At 35.3% G+C, this 17,811-nt stretch overlaps 2 protein-coding genes across 2 annotated transcripts in view; both read right to left on the reverse strand.

Annotated features, from left to right (window-relative positions):
* Positions 1-5,315, reverse strand: part of pkn2a (protein kinase N2a) — a 34,928-nt gene extending 29,613 nt beyond the window's left edge. Inside the window, exons 1-2 of the mRNA XM_051134689.1 lie at positions 4,962-5,315; positions 1,017-1,305 (exon numbers count right to left, since the gene is read on the reverse strand). Coding sequence (XP_050990646.1) covers positions 1,017-1,305; positions 4,962-4,982 — 310 coding nt within the window. The 5' untranslated portion in view covers positions 4,983-5,315. The remainder of the gene's footprint in view (positions 1-1,016; positions 1,306-4,961) is intronic.
* A 2,839-nt stretch (positions 5,316-8,154) lies between these two features.
* Positions 8,155-10,952, reverse strand: lmo4 (LIM domain only 4). The gene is made up of 4 exons (XM_051136662.1): positions 10,721-10,952; positions 10,314-10,566; positions 9,502-9,598; positions 8,155-8,953 (listed from the first exon to the last, which is right to left on the reverse strand). The coding sequence occupies exons 2-4, from the start codon at positions 10,547-10,549 to the stop codon at positions 8,789-8,791; spliced, it is 498 nt and encodes a 165-aa protein (XP_050992619.1). The 5' UTR covers positions 10,550-10,566; positions 10,721-10,952; the 3' UTR covers positions 8,155-8,788.
* Between the last annotated feature and the right edge of the window lie 6,859 nt (positions 10,953-17,811).

A 17,811-nucleotide genomic window follows, 5' to 3' on the forward strand; every position in this document is an offset into this window, starting at 1 on the left:
GTTTAAACGCAGCTTCAAACAATCCCAAATGCAGTTGTAAACGATCCCAGCTGAGGATCGGTTATTCTCATTAAAAACTCATTCTCAAACTCAAAAATCATTTCAAAATCATCCTACATTGCTGCAGAAGTACCAACCCAGTCTTTGCAAAGTGAACATGCAAAGATGATCAAACACCCCTAAAAAAAAGGTAAAACAGCGATACAGGACGATTTTGAAGTTGAGGGAGAACATGAGATGGGAGTTTTTCGACATACCCTAACTGTCATGAACTGGAAAAAAGACAGAGGTTGGGAAGAGCAAGACAAGATTTGACATTAAAAAGTATATAAATTGTATTATTTTTATGAAAATAACCATTTGTTTCCCTGGATAAGACCCTTCTTTCTCAACTGGGATTGTTTACAACCGCATTTGGGATTGTTTGAAGCCACATTTAAACTGCATTTTGGAAGTTCAAAATCAGGGCACCATATCAGTCCATTATATGGAGAAAAATGCTGAAATGTTTTCCTCAAAAAACAATTTCTTTGCAACTGAAGAAGGAAAGACATGAACATCTTGGATGACAAGGGGGTGAGTACATTATCGTATATATATATTGTAAATTGTTGGAAGTAGACATTTCCACTTTAAAAACGTGTGCAAACGATACGTTTTTGTGCACATGTAACTGTGATAGAGAAAATAGTCTACTGGTATATCGCCCACCCCTATGCTCAAGAAACACTTATTATTACTATCAGTGTTGAAAGATTGTGCTGCTTAATACTGTCGTGGAAACTATGATATTTCTAAACTCTTTGAAGTTCAAAAGAACAGCATTTATTTGAAATAGAAATCTTTTATAACATTATAACTGTCTTTACTGTTACTTTATGCATCCCTGCTGAATAAAAATATAAATTTCTTTAAAAAAGATCGTTCTGACCTCAAAGTTTTGAAAGGTTGTGTGTATATAAATACAGATGGCACTACAGATGGTTAAAGTTTACTGACGAGAGCCTTGCTCATACCTAAGAGAAGATCCTCTGGATCCTTCACCACAATATGAGCGTTGAGTTCCTGCAGCTCTTGATGCAGCTCCTCCAACTTCTTGTTGGACTTCTTGAGCATATTATCAACATACGCCAGTCGCTTTTCCGTGGTGACCTTTCTAAGGTTCTCCACCCCTTCTTTGATCTTCAGCTCTTTGCGTATCTCCCTCTTGATCTGCTCCTTGATTTCGTCTAGCTTCTGCTGCACCATGGTATCAGACAGGTCAAGGTTGTGCCCCAGGCCCAGCCGGTCCGAAACCATGTGAGCCTGTACAAAACAAACATATCAACATGATGTCAATATCTTACATCTTTTACACAAAACTTGCTTTTCTTTTCATACAAAAAAAAAAGATTCTTAATAAACACCTGGAGTAAAATTCCCTCCCAAGGCATAATTGTCACTTGCAGTATCATGAGTCATGATATACTGCATTCACATCTCCCAATGCACCCTGCACACCAACCCCTAAGCATGAACGCACACAGAAGTACACGCATAAAGAAACACAGTATCACTGACATCAGCAGGGAGGATAACTGGTCTGAGTGGGTGAGCCAAATCCTGCTTAGCCCAGCTCTTCATGAGCTCACTGACAACATGTAAGAGAACTGAAACAGCTCCTCTAATCTTCCTCCAGGGGAAAGTGGAGCCATAAATAAAGCTTAAAACAAAACTTTCAGCAGAATGTGCTCATTCAGGTCTAAAGGAGGGTGAAGGTGAGGTTCGTCAAGCATGCACAGATAATAAGCAAAATATATGTAGATCCATAATCGACATACTATTCAAATACATCAACATTTAAATATTAAAAACAGGGATGCACTGATAATTACTACTCTGGAAGATACCAACGGATAAACGACTGATGTTAAAATTCAAAACTTTTTGTCTAAATGCCACAAGTGAGGCACTACATCATTATAACGCACAGCATGAAAAGTTTACATTTATTTCAAGACTTGTTAATGATTTACATTTAAACGATGAGTGTTTTTAAAGATTAAATTTGAGTGAGCATTAGATATCAGCAAAGTTAATCTAAATGTAAAAATGAAATGACGTAGTACTTGTACTATGCAAATTTCAAACCACCTTTGTATTGTTACAATGTCTGTAGTGAAAGTAAATTAACAGTGTGCATTATTTTTCCAAGCTACCTTCAACTCTTTTATTTGCCAGCAAAATCTGCCAGATGACATAAAAAATTACTGCAAAGACAGACAACTTTTTATTAAAAACCCAACTTGCCAATGCTGAATTACACCTTTAAATATTAACAGATACAGATAAATTAATCTGACGTATCTCTGATATCAGAAAGCTGAACTAGAGTGAATGTTTTTTTTTTTTTTTTTTTGCTAATGTTTTTATTGAAGAAAGATAAACATGTACAGTAAAGAAAGCCAAAATATTAAATGTCATGGATGAATATTCAGTGAGTAATCCACTATTTTACAGAGGGCGGTCAAAATGGCAATTTTAACCTGAGATTTGGAGCCAAATTAGAGGGGGTTAAAAATGACTTCAGAAAGATGGCAGCATCATACTGTTACGTTTATACTGAGATTGGTAGGTGTATTAGTAAAATCTGCTGACTTTAGCAAACTGGGTTGCATTATGTACCAGTGGTGACCATTCAAAAATGGGGAAACAGCACTTAAAGATATTTTAATGCTCTTTTATATTGGGTCTTAACAAACTTTTCTTTTTTGATCTTCATTTTCAAGGCCTCACAGTTCAGTTCCAGAGATTTGAGAATTATTGTTAAATTGTACACATTTCCAGTGGTCAAAAACTAAATGTAGGTCACTTTGCAAAAATATGATGCTTTTTTTCTTAGAAAGAGGAAGGTCTGAAGAACAAATAACGTTGAAACTAGAAATGTATCTTGTTTCCTTCTGTCAAAACAATTGCATTGAACATATCTGTCTGAGTGCCATAAATACTCTTTTTTACAAAGTTTGCGTTCCTATAACTCAAGTAGTATTAAAGATATCACAATGTGATTTTAGATTATAGTTCTTAATAAACCTTTCTTTCGGAATCTTCATTTTCAAGTCCTTACATTGTTTAGTCCCAAAGATATGGGGATCTCATATTCAGATTGTTGAATATTACCCAGGGGACGAAAACCAAACGTAGCTCACTTTGTATACAGCCGATACTTACTGTATTTAAAGTGGAACGTCTGAAGAATAAATAATGCTAAAACTAGAAATGTGTCTATCTGAAGTCATTTTAACCCCCTGTACAAAATAGTGGATTACTCAGTAAATATTCATCCATGACATTTAGCTAATATTTTGGCTTGCATCACTATACAAGTTTATCTTTCTTCAGAAAAAATATGAGCAAAATCAAAAATTTTAACCAGGGACGTTTTTGAAATTTGGACACGGGATGACCTCATATACTTCATCAATGACTTTGAAATCTCACTGTCTGCAGAACGAAATAAAACAAAATAACCAGCATGTATGTTTTGACCCTCTGCTCACGCTTACAGCACTGACTCATGGGTCAACTGAAGGTCATGGAAAAGCAACTGTCCCACATTTTAGGTATTCTTAGGAAAAAGCTGCACTTTATCTCTTCCTAACTTGCGCTGCTACACTCAGGACACACACAAAACCAATAGCTTAACAAAAAATATGCAAGACAAAAACATGGCTCTATTAATAATGTGTTTTGCTTATTAATACTCAAACTGAGCGTTCCAAAGAGCACTTTAACTAACAACAATGCCTCCAGACTGCTCATTCACCACATAAAACCAAGTTACGCAGCAGTGTCTCTTCCACTTTCCATAATACTCTCAGACTTATCAGTTCTGGGAAAAAGGCTGACAAAACATGTTTCAGTAACAACAGTGTCATTCCCAGTTTACAAAAACTGAGAAAAACTCAACAGATTTGAATGCACTGGCACAACGGCATCTGACCAGGACTTGGTTTCGCATACCAGACAACTGAATTCATATATACTCAGAATTCTTGTGATTATGTCTTTGTGAAGAACATAAAAGTGAAAATGGGTGAACTCAAACAAATAATCACAGTAGTAGACTGAAATGCTACATATAGAAGTTGCTTTCCACAACAATGCACTGTAATAAAATCGAGTTATGATGGCTGACAGCTCATTACGGAGCGGTTACGGAACATCATGCATTTGCCAAAAACATAATCTCGATGTGTAGCAGATAAACGTGATTAGAATAGTTTATACATCAATACGTTTGTTCGTTTATATTAGCCAACAAACCACTCAGGTTATTAAAAGACAAGTTTACACTGTAAACACCTTCAGATTATCTTTCAAAGTGTTAGAAACAAGACTGCTGTTTAGCACTGAACCAAATAACTTCAAAATCATTTGTAGAAAAACAAGCAAACTTATAAACTTCCCTGTATAGTAAACTTTACCATACTACATCTCACAAAGGAATGCTGTGGTAATAACATAGTAGAGGTAGTGGATTTACTTAACTATTGTTCATTAGCTTTATTTAAATCTGTTTTAGTTAACGTCCTCAACCAGTTTTGCTGTCTAGGTAGGCAGCTCACTAGGTTTTGAGACACAGCCAGTGTGTACAATTGCAATCCATCACAACTACGTGTTTTTACCAGGCGACATGGCATAAAATCTAAACTGTATTTTATGTGGAGACGCTACTAAATCTGTACGGGACAAACACAAACTCTGAACGCATGTCACAAGTGTTTTTCGGGCCCCATTCCCCGTTTTCCCGTGTTATGAGCTCTTCGGCGGAGGGAGCAGCTCGTCCCAAAGGAAGAAAAGTAGTGATTAGACGAGAGCTGCGCTTAGGGCGCATACTGTGTTTTTAAAGCGTAATAGTCGTCGTGCACACTTTAAGATACTTTCCATCTGTATTGTATGAAATAAAAAACTTTTCCTACCTGCATGGGATCGGCGGCCATCTTGGTTGTGAACTCTTTTTTTGAATCAAACTCTGGGGAAGGGGAGGTGAGTCACTCCCAAAAAACAAGCCTGTTATGTTTCCGTCTCAAGCGAAAAGCGCTTTATTTGGGGTACGATCCATAGCGTGGCCGGGATACGGATAGGGTCCCATTGTTGCGCTGTCGGTTGGTTGTAAACGCAAGGTTTTAGACCCGAGCTCAGAGCGGAGATCCGCGCTTTTGGGGTGAACGCGGAGCTGTGCTGCTAATATCGGAGCAAGGGGAGGCGGGTGGCAGAACGACCCAAGTGCAAGTTTCTGTTCCCGCACCCAGTTCAGCCACGGCCAGTCCACCCTCGATCATGTGATCAATAACAGCTTCACAAACACAGAGGCTTCAATACAACAGTCCGGTCTACGAATTCTATTAGAACTTTATTTACACTTCAACGCAAGTTATTCTACGGCGTTTAGCACAACTACATTATACGGAGGCTAATTTTACAGGAGTAGCACACTGTAGTGAATCATTCTGACATTTCTGCAGAAGAAAAAAATGTGTTCTATCGCAATGTATTTTATTCGCCTGTGATTTTATTGGGAATCACAAACTCATTTTGTTGTAACTATTCAAACATTCTATTATGTATTCTAATAGGTCTCAACTGGGGACTGGGGCCAGGGCCCACTAGGGGGCCTCAGTCACAGAATGACTAAAATTATTTATACTGTAATAAATTAATGTAAATTAAAAATGCTAAAAAAAAAGCAAGATGCAAATATGTTTTAACATTTGTCTTTTCAACAACAATCATTTTTATTCATTCAAGAATGTACAGTTCAGTACAATTGAGTGGGGGTCTTCACATATGTGACCCTGAGCCACAAAAGTGTCAATTTTTCAAAACTGAGCTTTATGCATCATCTGAAAGCTGAATAAATAAGCTTTTCATTGATGTATGGTTTGTTAGGATAGAACAATATTTGGCTGAGATACAACTATTTCAGTATATCCCTGGTGAAAAAACCAGCATATGCTGGTAGGTATGTTTTGATGCTGGTTTAAGCTGGTTTATGCTGGTCCTTTGCTGGTTTATGCTGGTCATGTTGCTGGTCAAGGACCAGCATAAACCAGCAAAGGACCAGCTTAAACCAGCATCAAAACATGCCTACCAGCTTATGTTTTTTTTTTACCAGGGATGGAATCTGAGGGTGCAAAAAAATCAAAATATTGAGAAAATCGCCTTTGAAGTTGTCCAAATTAAGTTCTTAGCAATGCATATTACTAATCAAAAATTAAGTTTTGATATATTTACAGTAGGAAATTTACAGAATATCTTCATGGAACATGATCTTTACTTAATTTCCTAATGATTTTTGGCATAAAAGAAAAATCTATAATTTTGACCCATACAATGTATTTTTGGCTATTGCTACAAATATACCCCAGCGACTTAAGACTGGTTTTGTTGTCCAGGGTCACATATAGTGTTGGACAAAGAGAGGCCTTCAGTGATTTACGTGATTTACGTAATGCAGCACTCATTCTTTTGTGATTTACACAGTTACACATTTTTATTCCAACCTACACTACCAGTCAAAAGTTTTTGAACAGTAAGAATTTTAATGTTTTTTTTTTTTTTAAAGAAGTCTCTTCTGCTCACCAAGCCTGCATTTATTTGATCCAAAATGCAGGAAAAAACAGTAAAATTGTGAAATATTTTTACTATTTAAAATAGCTGTTTTCTATTTGAATATATTTTAAAATGTAATTTATTCCTGTGATCAAAGCTAAATTTTCAGCATCATTACTCCAGTCTTCAGAGTCACATAATCTTTCAGAAATCATTCTAATATGCTGATTTGCTGTTCAAGAAACATTATTATTATTATTTAAAACAGTTGAGTATATTTTTTTTTCAGAATTCTTTTATGAATAGAAAGATTTATCTAAAATAAAAAGCTTTTGTTATAGAAATTAATACTTTTATTTAGCAAGGATGCTTTAAATTGATCAAAAGTGATGATAAAGACATTCATAATGTTACAAAAGATTTCTATTTCAGATAAATACTGTTCTTCTGAACTTTCTATTCACCAAAGAAACCTGAAAAATTCTACTCAGCCGTTTTCAGCATAACATAAGGATTATGTGACTGGAATAATGATACTAAAAATTGAGCTTTAAATTCACAGGAAAAAAATTATATTTTAAAATAAACTTAGATAACAGTTATTTTAAATGGTAAAAAAAATATTAAAAATTGTAGGGTTTTTGCTGTAATTCAGATCAAATAAATGCAGGTTTGGTGAGCAGAAGAGACTACTTTAAAAAAAAAAAATCTACTGTTCAGAAACTTTAGAGACTGGTAGAGTATTCTATGGGAGCAGCACCTTAATCTATATGGATTTATAGGGAAGTAACAGCATTCATTTTGTGATTCTTTGAGATCAGGACAACATTCTATATTTTATAACAACTTCAATGGGGATTCTATGCTGTGGAAGCAGTGCAACTCATTATTTTATAGGATCATAAACAATATTCTGTACAACTAATTCTATTCTAGTTTTTTTTACAGGTCAATTAATTTAGATTTACTCTGCAGGAGCAAGAATAGTCATTCAGTAAGGATTTACTCTATAAAAGCAGCACCGCTTATTCTATGGAGACATATTTTATAACAGCTCCCAATCTATTTTACTCATATAAAGGACAAATCCTTAAAGAATCAATATTTCTCATCAGAAACATGGACTAAAAGTCAGACTGTGAGGAAGGGAGAAGCATAGACAGGAGGTATATTAAGAAAAATATCTATATTACAATAATTGGAGATTAGGACATGATGGAATTGTCTTAAAAATATGACATTTAGCATGGCTTACTAAGGCTTGAATAATGTATTGTGTATTTTATTATTTATTCTGTAAACAATAATAAAATATTTAATATAATGTTCCCTTTGAGTATTTTTTTTCTAAATTCATAATTCAGCATTAATTCTGCACATAGCTATCATGTTGATAGCTGCTTTTTTTACTGGAAAATGCTAATTTTTTAACAAAGATTTACTGAAAGTGACAAAATTACTTTCAGCCAACAGAGGGTGGTGTTCTCCATAAATTCTGTGTCTGTCAATATATTAGAAACCATTTAGAATGCATCACAACAACTGAAAAGACATCCTTAATAGGGGTTTTAAAGGTTTTTAATTATTTCGAATAAAGCAAATATTACTTAAAACACAACACACTTTAAAGACTGGTCCTTTATAGCAAGCTCAGACTGTTGTTTTCTAATAATAAAAAATGATTTTTCCTCTCCAAGAAATCATCTGGAGGTCTGCTTTAAAGGATACAGAGAACATGGACTCTCTGAATGCTCCCAGGATTGATTTATAAACAGGTTAAATGCAGACCAGGAAGAATAACCGTCCTGTAACCAAAAGATAAATGTCACACACACCAGTGGAAGGTGGTGTTTTCACCGCCTGAAAGTGAAGTACACAGCACTATATCAAAACAAACAGACACCACAACTAAATTGCAGGTCCACAACATATAAGAAAGGTCATTCTGTGCAAAACCAATTCATAATTGATTATGATACGCAAGGATGCTCGCTGATATTGCTTTTCAGCTCCAATGGTTAACCTCATTTAAACTGCCAGATATTACCATATACGTTGAATTTCCACAATATTAGACCTTCACAAAATGGTCTGTAGCTGACAAAGCAACTACTGGGTTATATGAGGTCTTGAATATGAAACTAGGTGCTCCATTAGTGTCTCTTTCTCAGAGCTCAGCAAAAAAATTATGAGCTCAGGACTTCTGTTCGGATACGTTGTGCTCCCTGAGTGAATCCAAGTGCTCGTATCTGTGCGCAGAAGCTGTTGGTCTGTCCCGCTCGCAGTACAGTTTTCCACTTGTGTAGTGAAAACGATCACCAGGTACTAGCTGGTTATGGCAGATGGAGCATACAAAACACTGGAAGAGTAAAGAAAGAAATGACTGTGAGGAAAACATATCCAAAAACACACTTTTTGTGACCCTGGACCACAAAACCAGTCTTAAGTAGTATGGGTATATTTGTAGCAATAGCCCAAAAAAACATTGTATGGGTCAAAATGATCAATTTTTCTCTTATGTCAAAAATCATTAGGATATTAAGTAAAGACCATGTTCCATGAAGAGATTTAGTAAATATCCTATCATAAATATATCAAAACTTAATTTTTGATTAGTAATATGCATTGCTAAGAACTTCATGTGGACAACTTTAAAGGTGATTTTCTCAGTATTTTGATTTTTTTCAACTCTCAGATTACAGATTTTCAAATAGTTGTATCTCTGACAAATATTACCCTATCCTAACAAACCATACATCAATGAAAAACTTATTTATTCCAAAAAAAAACAAACTTGACTGGTTTTGTGGTCCAGGGTCACATATCATACCTATAAACAAGAGGTAAAAATGTAGATCATCTTTAATTAAGTGTATTTAAATGGGTCAGTTTAATGAAGTAAATTACCTTGACATGGAAAACATTGCCCTGTGCTCGCATAACCATTTCATTTGCTGGGATGGACTTACTGCAAGCCCTGCAGGCTCCACTGTGGCCGAATAATCTGTATTGAATATCATAATCACAAATATGTCTTTTAATAAGCAAGTCATTATTCTTTTTCCTCTTTCACAAACACAAAGCTTTTAAATCTGCTTATAATACTTACTTCGTTTCCTCTTTTAAAAGGATAATTCAACCGAAAATGAAATTCTGTCATCATTAACATATTTACAGTTAAAATCAATTTTTGTTTATTGTTGTTTTGGGCACCATTTACTTTGCATGGTTAAAAAACAACAGTATTTTACAGTATCCGTGTTTCCCTTAAAGGGATAGTTCACCCAAAAATGACCTATTTTTTGTCATCATTTATTCACACTTCTGTTGTTTCAAACCTGTATTTCTTTCTACTGATGAACAAAAAAGAAGATATTTTGAAGAATGATGATAACCAAACAGTTTCCGTTCCCAATGACTAACGTTATTTTTTATTGTCCATACAATGGAAGTCAGTTGAAACTGAGAGAGTTAAGAAAAAAGAAAGTCATTCAGGTTTGTAACAGCATGAGGGTGAATAAAACAGAACAGTTTTCATTTTTAGAGAACTATTTTTTAAGTCTAACCTCATTTACAGACACTACAGTGCCAGAAGACGTATTAGATGTATAAAAGAACAGCTCCTCTCATTTATCTAGTACATTTGTTAGCTCAGGGTGTGAATGATGGTAAATTTTCGAGGATGGTGATAACAAAGAGTGTTGTTCCTGTAGTCTGACCTTATATAGTCACTTTTGCAGAGGATCAAGCCACGCTTTGTGAAACACGACGAGCCAATTTCTGCCAGCTGGGCTTGACAGCAGGAGCACTTGAGACAGTGGCAGTGCCAGTACCCATCCAGAGCAAACAGGAGGAAGCGGTCTGAAATCTTGCATCCACATCCAACGCACCGCTTCAATGCCAGGGCCCCCATTCTGACATGAGGCGCTTGTGTATTACAAGCAGTGTTTACCATAATAAATGGGTCACTACCTAGAATAGAGAATGCATGCAAACTGAACAGATGTGGACAGAATTGGACAACAAACACTGTATTTAATTAGTTTACAAGTAGGCAGTAGATAGACAAGCAATCTTGTTAAAGTAAACAAGCTCACACTAGTTTGGCAAAAGTATTTGCACTCACCTGCTTCACAACTTCAGATAATTTCACAGACTCATCAATACAGAACAGATGATCGCGTTCAGTCTGTCAGCTCGGATAGACGCAGACGCCGGTCCATATTTTGTCTTTATATGTCATAAACACAGATATAAGTTTATTTACCTACATTTAAATAACGCATCGCTTGCCTGTCCTCCTGAAGTCTGAGCGTTGTGAGTTAACGGAGCACGTTACGCTGCTCTATTACAAGACTTCAATCCCCTTTAAACATCCGTGAGGTGACGTCAGGCGCGCCTCAGCCAATCAGCAGTCACTTAAATTTTGGTTTCGTGCTGAAACAGCCCAGCAGATGCTACATTATTGATGCGAATCAACATTTAAATGGCGCATTCGTCATTTTCACTACATTTAATGTACTATTTACATTTTCATTGTAAATCACAAAACTAGCTGGCAGAAATTGATTTGTCAAAGTGACTTGAAGAAGTTTAGAAGAACCGCTTCACATTTCTCATTGGGAGTCATTTACAATGGGGCCTTAATCACCCATATTAAAGAGCTAATTACAGCACACACACAACGTCATGGCCAAATCACTATGAAAAGAAACCTTGACAGCAGTCTGATTGGGTGGTAATAGAAAATCATCCGTGAGAAAAGGATCCTGCCTTTCTTATCATCTGTCTGTCATTTAGCCATGATTACCATCAGATTAAATACAATCAAAGCAGTTGGGGTGAAAAGTGGTAGTCATGGGAACGAGCGAAAACTGTTTATCTTGTCAAATGATCTTAATTCAAACCTGCACACTCTAGATTACAGAGATGTAGGAGCTGAGAGGGAGGACAGAGGGGGAGAGGGTTGTGTTTGTCGGCTTCTGTCAGTCATTATGGTGTATTATGTCACTATTCAATGCAGAAAATTAGTCTCTGATGACATGACCGAGCCGTAAGGGTGGCTTAGTGTTGATATATAGTGTGCTGTTTGCTTTGAGGAACTAAAACCTTCTGACTCCATGTTTGGTTTTATTTTGAGGCTGCTAGTATCTGTAGTTGCACACTCTTTGTCATATATTCTCCATTTAGTGTCTGGTTTTGGACTTTTATGTTAAGGGTTAGGTGTTGGTTGTCTTTTCTAGTGTTTAGCTGGTGTTCCATGTTGTGGTTCTTGTTCGCTTTCTGTTTTTGTTCAGTTTTCTTGACAACTCCAGTTCTCCCTCATATCTGAGATCACCTCTGTCATTATTGTATGAGAAAAAAAAAAAAGGTAAATTGACACTAAAACAACAAACGAACAAACAAACATGGTAGCTTTGGCATTTCTGGTTGCCAGAAGTTCACCGTCCAAAGTATGTGACAATGTCTCAGGTATTACGGCATATTAGTGCCTAAATGTTAAGTAATATGATGTAATGTTAAGTTATTTGATGTAATGTTAATATACCAAAATCTGCTTTTTACCTTAACGTATGTATAACCACCATAATAAAACAGGTCAAATAGAAAGTCACATGGGAAATCAGAGATGTAAGTGGCCTGTCTATAAAACATGGGCAGAAATTGTAAATATATGTGCACAGGATCATACACACAAAAAAAATACATCATCATAACCATAATGCACATTAAATAAATAACATGTAAATGTAAATAAATAAAATGTAATGCAAAACACACATATATTACTGATATAAAAAGAATGAAATTTAAATAGAATATAATCATATGTGATATATCATTTTTACCATAAATTATACAGTAATTCATAATAATTCAATTTAATTACAAAAAAACATACAATTGACAGTGTATTACTGTATAATTATGTATAATGTAATGTTAAACCATTTACATTTTTCACTTTATATTGTAAGATAACTTACAGTTAATCAGATTTTTACTGTGACATTTTTACTTTTTCACATTTTTACTCAAACTTTTTTATTGCTTTTTTTTAAACTACATTTTTCACACACATTTCTTTTAATCTTATACTCCCGGTCTCTGTTCTAGCTCTTGTTTCCTTTCTGTTTTTGTTCAATTTTCTTGACATTTTTTGTATTTCTCTTTAGTTTATCTGCATTTGGATCCAGTTCTCCCTTGTTTCTGGGTTCACCTCTGTCACATTGTTGTATGAGAAAAAATACATTGCTATTTTAAAAAATCCTGGTAAATTGTAAATAAATGTGCACAGGATCATACACACAAAGAAAATACATAATCTAATAATCTAATAATTTTCATTAAAAAAAAAGCAAAATAAATAGCATTTATTAATTGAAAAAAACATACATTCGACTGTATATTAATGTATATTGTATGTAATGTAAATTATGTATAATGTTAAACCATTTACGGTTTTCTTGACATTTTTGTACTATTAAAAATAATCATGTTAAATTGACATTAAAACAAACAAAAATGGTAGCTCTGCCATTTCTGGTTGCCAAAAATTCACTTTCAACAGTATGTGACAATATTTCAGGTATTTTGGCATATTGGTGCCTGAATATTAAATGATATGATATAATGTTAAGTGATATAATAGAATATTAATAAACCAAAATGTATTTGTTTTTGCCATAAATTATACAGTAATTCAATTTCATTGCAAAAAACATACAGCTGACAGTATATTACCGTAATATTATGTATAATGGAATGTTAAACCATTTATAGTTTTTTAGCTGATAGAGTAAGGTAACTTACAGTTTTCCCTTGTTTCTGAGTTCACCTCTGTCACATTGTTGTATAATAAAAAATACATTATTTAAAATCCTGTTAAATTGACATTAAAACAAACAAAAACAGTAGCTCAAATTCATCGTCAAAAGTATGTGACAATGTTTCAGGTATTTTGGCATACTGGTGGCTGAATATTAAACGATATGACATAATGTTAAGTGATATAATAGAATATTAATAAACCAAAATGTATTTGTTTTTACCATAAATTATACAGTAATTTATCGTAATTTAATTTAATTGCAAAAAAAAACATACAATTGACAGTATATTACCATAAAATTATGTATAACGCAATGTTAAACAATTTATAGTTTATATCTGATAAGATAACTTACAGTTAATCTTTTTTAAATCAGATTTTTACTCAAACATTTTTTTATTTATCTGTTAAATTGACATTAAAACAAACAAAAAGCAGTAGCATTGCCAGAAATTCATCATCAAAAGTATGTGACAATGTTTCAGGTGTTATGGCATATTGGTGCCTGAATATTAAGTGATATGATATAAACCAAAGTGTTTTTTTTTATATAATTCAATAAATTCTACAGTAATTTATAGTAATTCAATTTAATTGCAAAAAAACAACAACAACAAAAAAAATCAATTTTTAATCATTTAATCATTTTCTTTTAATGTCATACTCCCATTTACCCGTAGTCCATTTCTCCAGCTTTCAAGGGATGTAATGATATTAAAAAGAGACATATGGACACATATGAACGTGCATGAAACCAGACTAACTTTAGCACAAACGAAACCATAAATGATCTGCATGAGCTATTACTTTTTTCAGCCCCTATTGTTGGTTTTGCCTGTCTAGATTTCCTGTAAACGAGACCAGCAACCCCCCATCTCCTGGATCATTATGTTTATGTAATGAGGTCACAGTCGTTGATCTAATGGCGGAACGCAAAGTTTGAAATGTGTGTGGGAAGGGGGGGCGTAATGGAAAATAAGTCATTTTCTCCACAGCTCCATTACTTTAATTGTTTACTGAGCAGAGGCATGTTGTGATGTTTCAGGTAAAGCATTGGAGTCACATTAACAAAGAGCGTGAGCTGAGCACATACAGTTAGATAAACATCAGATGGAAAGCGTGAGACAGAGGCCTCATTATTTAGAGCCGGAAGCCCCCGATGTCTTTTGAGCACAAGATTTTCATCATAACTCTATAATTGAATCTGCGAAACATTTGACAATGATGTGCATTTCTGTTCTTTTAATTAGAAGGACATTTCCAAACAAATCCACCGAATTACGTTACTTCAGCTGGTTATTTTAACGAAACGGTTTCCCTCTAATTAATGTATCCTTTTCTCAGCCAACAATTATGATGTTCATTAAAAATGAAGGGAAGCTCGACTGTCGATCAAACACAGAAAGGGATTGTCTGAAAGGCCCTTTATTTGTTGCTGTGACAGCTCAATCACCCATCATGATCTAACCGAGGGGAGGTAAAAACGCCGACAATGACCATCAGAGGCTACAGACAGCCCTTCATTTGAGTGCTAATTAGAAAAATTATATCTCTGAAAGGCAGCCTAGTATCTGTTCCCAGTGTGTGGAGAGAGACAAGCTGAAGAGACAACAATGAGTTAATAGAAAAATTAATTATTTACACTATTATCTAGGCCAGGGCATTGAAAGAATGACTCAATAATGCTTTAATTGTGTTGCTGATTACATTTCCACCGAGATAGGCTCCAAAGCATATCAAAGGCTCTGTTTATTAAATGTATGTGTTTCGATGAGATAACATGGATATTGCAGCGGTGCACAACACAGCTTCAGCACATCTTGTGTGTTTCCCCTTAATATAATGGCAGTGGTGAGCGCTTCTGTGGAAGAGGAGGTTACACCCAGTTATTCTAGAGCAAAGAAGTTTGTGGTGGTTAAAAAAAGACACGCAAGGACCATCATTCAAAATTTGGAAGTGAGTAATATATATTTTTCAAGTAATTAAAGGAGAAGTTCACTTTCAGAACAAAATTTTACAGATAATGTACTCACCCCCTTGTCATCCAAAATGTTTACGTCTTTCTTTCTTCAGTCGTAAAGAAATGATGTTTTCTGAGGAAAACATTTGGTGCCCCGAGTTTGAACTTCCAAAAAATATGGATATTTTTCTTACAAAAACACATTGATTCGCTACAGAGACTCCTGGGAGCTGTGTGAGGCATTTCTATTATGGATGGATGCACTTTATTAGACTTTATTAGACTCTGATTGCATTGGTCTGACAGAAGGAAGTCATATACACCTAGGATGCATGGAGGGTGAGTAAATAATACGCTACAGCAGTGTTGATCCCTATCCTCAGCCTGCGAGATTGCAGATACATGATATTATCGTGCTAATTTATTTAATTATTTTACATACTTAGATTCATTGCCCGAAACCAGCTCCAGCATAAGGATAAAAGCAGCCTAACATCATCAAAAAACATCATCACTGATTAGCCTAGCATATTCTAGTGCAAGTTTATGCATTTTAAAAAACACTTGCGTTATAAGTGAAGCTAACATTATCTACACTGTATGATGAATACATTTCTTACCACACACTGCACACGTCTGCGATGCGTTATGGCTCCAACATGGCAACTGGAGTAGATCGCGGCTTCAGCTCTGAAGCGGCCACTCCAGTCAATGCTTGTGTTTAAACCCACCACGCTGCGGCTCGTTAAAGTGGCTCTCTGCGCTGTATCGGTAAATTTAGGCTAATCCCCCACCTCGTCCCTACCCACCCCCCAACAATTAGAATTTCCGTAGGCGGGATTTAATTTAATGATATTCTAATAGACATCATTGCATACGGAAAACAAACGTTGTGGAGCCGTTCGTTGTAGTTCTTGAAAAGAGATTTTTTAAAAACGAAATATCTCCCTTTGGAGTGGACTTTGAGATTTGTAACTTTGTAGATCTTTTTTATGCCCAAACATACACACCACACACTAACTGAAACTCAAAACATGAAAAAGCATAATAGCACCCCTTTAAATGCGGTTTCAAAGGATCCCAAATGCGGTTGTAAACAATCCCAGCCGAGGAATAAGGGTCAGTTATTTTCATTAAAAAAAATACAATTTAAATATTTTTTAACCTCAGACGCTCGTCTTGTCTTGTTCTGCCTGAACTCTGTGTTTTCTGGTTCAAGACAGTTAGGGTATGTCGAAAAACTCTGATCGTATTTTCTCCCTCAACTTCAAAAATCATTTAAAAATCATCCTTCATCGCTACAGAAGTACGGACCCAGCCTTTGCAAAGTGAACATGCAAACACCCTTAACAAAAAAGGTAAAACAGCGATGTGGAACAATTTTGAAGTTGAGGGAAAACATGAAATGGGAGTTTTTTGACATACCCTAACTGTATTGAACCAGCCGGCGCCGATAGCCGTGTGGGCAGCGCCGACACACAGCATTATTGCACTCAGGGCGTCCCGTGTTTGAATCCTGGCTTGAGGACCTTTCCCTATACCACCCGATTTCCCGATTTCTCATCTGTCCTGTCACAACAAAGGCAAAAAATGCCAAAAAATACTTTAAAAAAAAGAAAAACCTGTATTGAACCAGAAAAAGAAAAAGAGTTCAGGCAGAGTAAGACAAGATGAGTACATTATAAATCATATAAATAGTTTTTTTTTTTAAATGAAAATAGTCGATCGTTTCGCTAAATAAGACCCTTCTTCATTTTGGAAGTTCAAACTCGTGGCACCATTTAAGTCCACTATATAATGGCATCCTGAAAAATCCGGAAATGTCTTCCTCAAAAAACATAATTTCTTTATGACTGAAGAAAGAAAGACGTGAATATCTTGGATGACAAGGGGGGTGAGTAAATTATCTGTAATTTTTTGTTCTGGAAGGGAACTTCTCTTTTAGTAAAAAGGCAATTCAGGGAATTATTTCTAAACTTATTATAAATGTTAGAAATGTATTACTGAAAACATTTTACAGAGAACTATGTAGTACTGATTTGTGGAGTTAGACCGTTAAACAGTTTTTCCCTATTTCTGTGTTTATAATTTTTTGGGCGGGGCTGAAATCACGTCTCTATGACGCATTGACACATTAATGTCATTGTAGTTAGGTACTACAGCCTACAGTTTGCTAGCTAGCTATCACTTTGTCACGTAAATGCATATTATTTTACCTGGTTGAGATAATTTACAACAGTTCGGTCATCCATTCAGGTTGTAGCGGTATTTGACAGTTGAGAGAGGCGGAAGCTTTCGCACGAGTGGGTGTGGTTTCAGCGCTGACAGCGGACACGCCCCCAGTGTTGCCAAGTCTGCGGTTTTCCCGCGGGATTGGGCTACATTAACACTGTTGCCAAAGGTTGTTTTTGAAGTCCGCGGGTAG

Source organism: Labeo rohita, chromosome 2 (genome assembly GCF_022985175.1).
Source record: "Labeo rohita strain BAU-BD-2019 chromosome 2, IGBB_LRoh.1.0, whole genome shotgun sequence".
Lineage (NCBI taxonomy): Eukaryota > Metazoa > Chordata > Actinopteri > Cypriniformes > Cyprinidae > Labeo > Labeo rohita.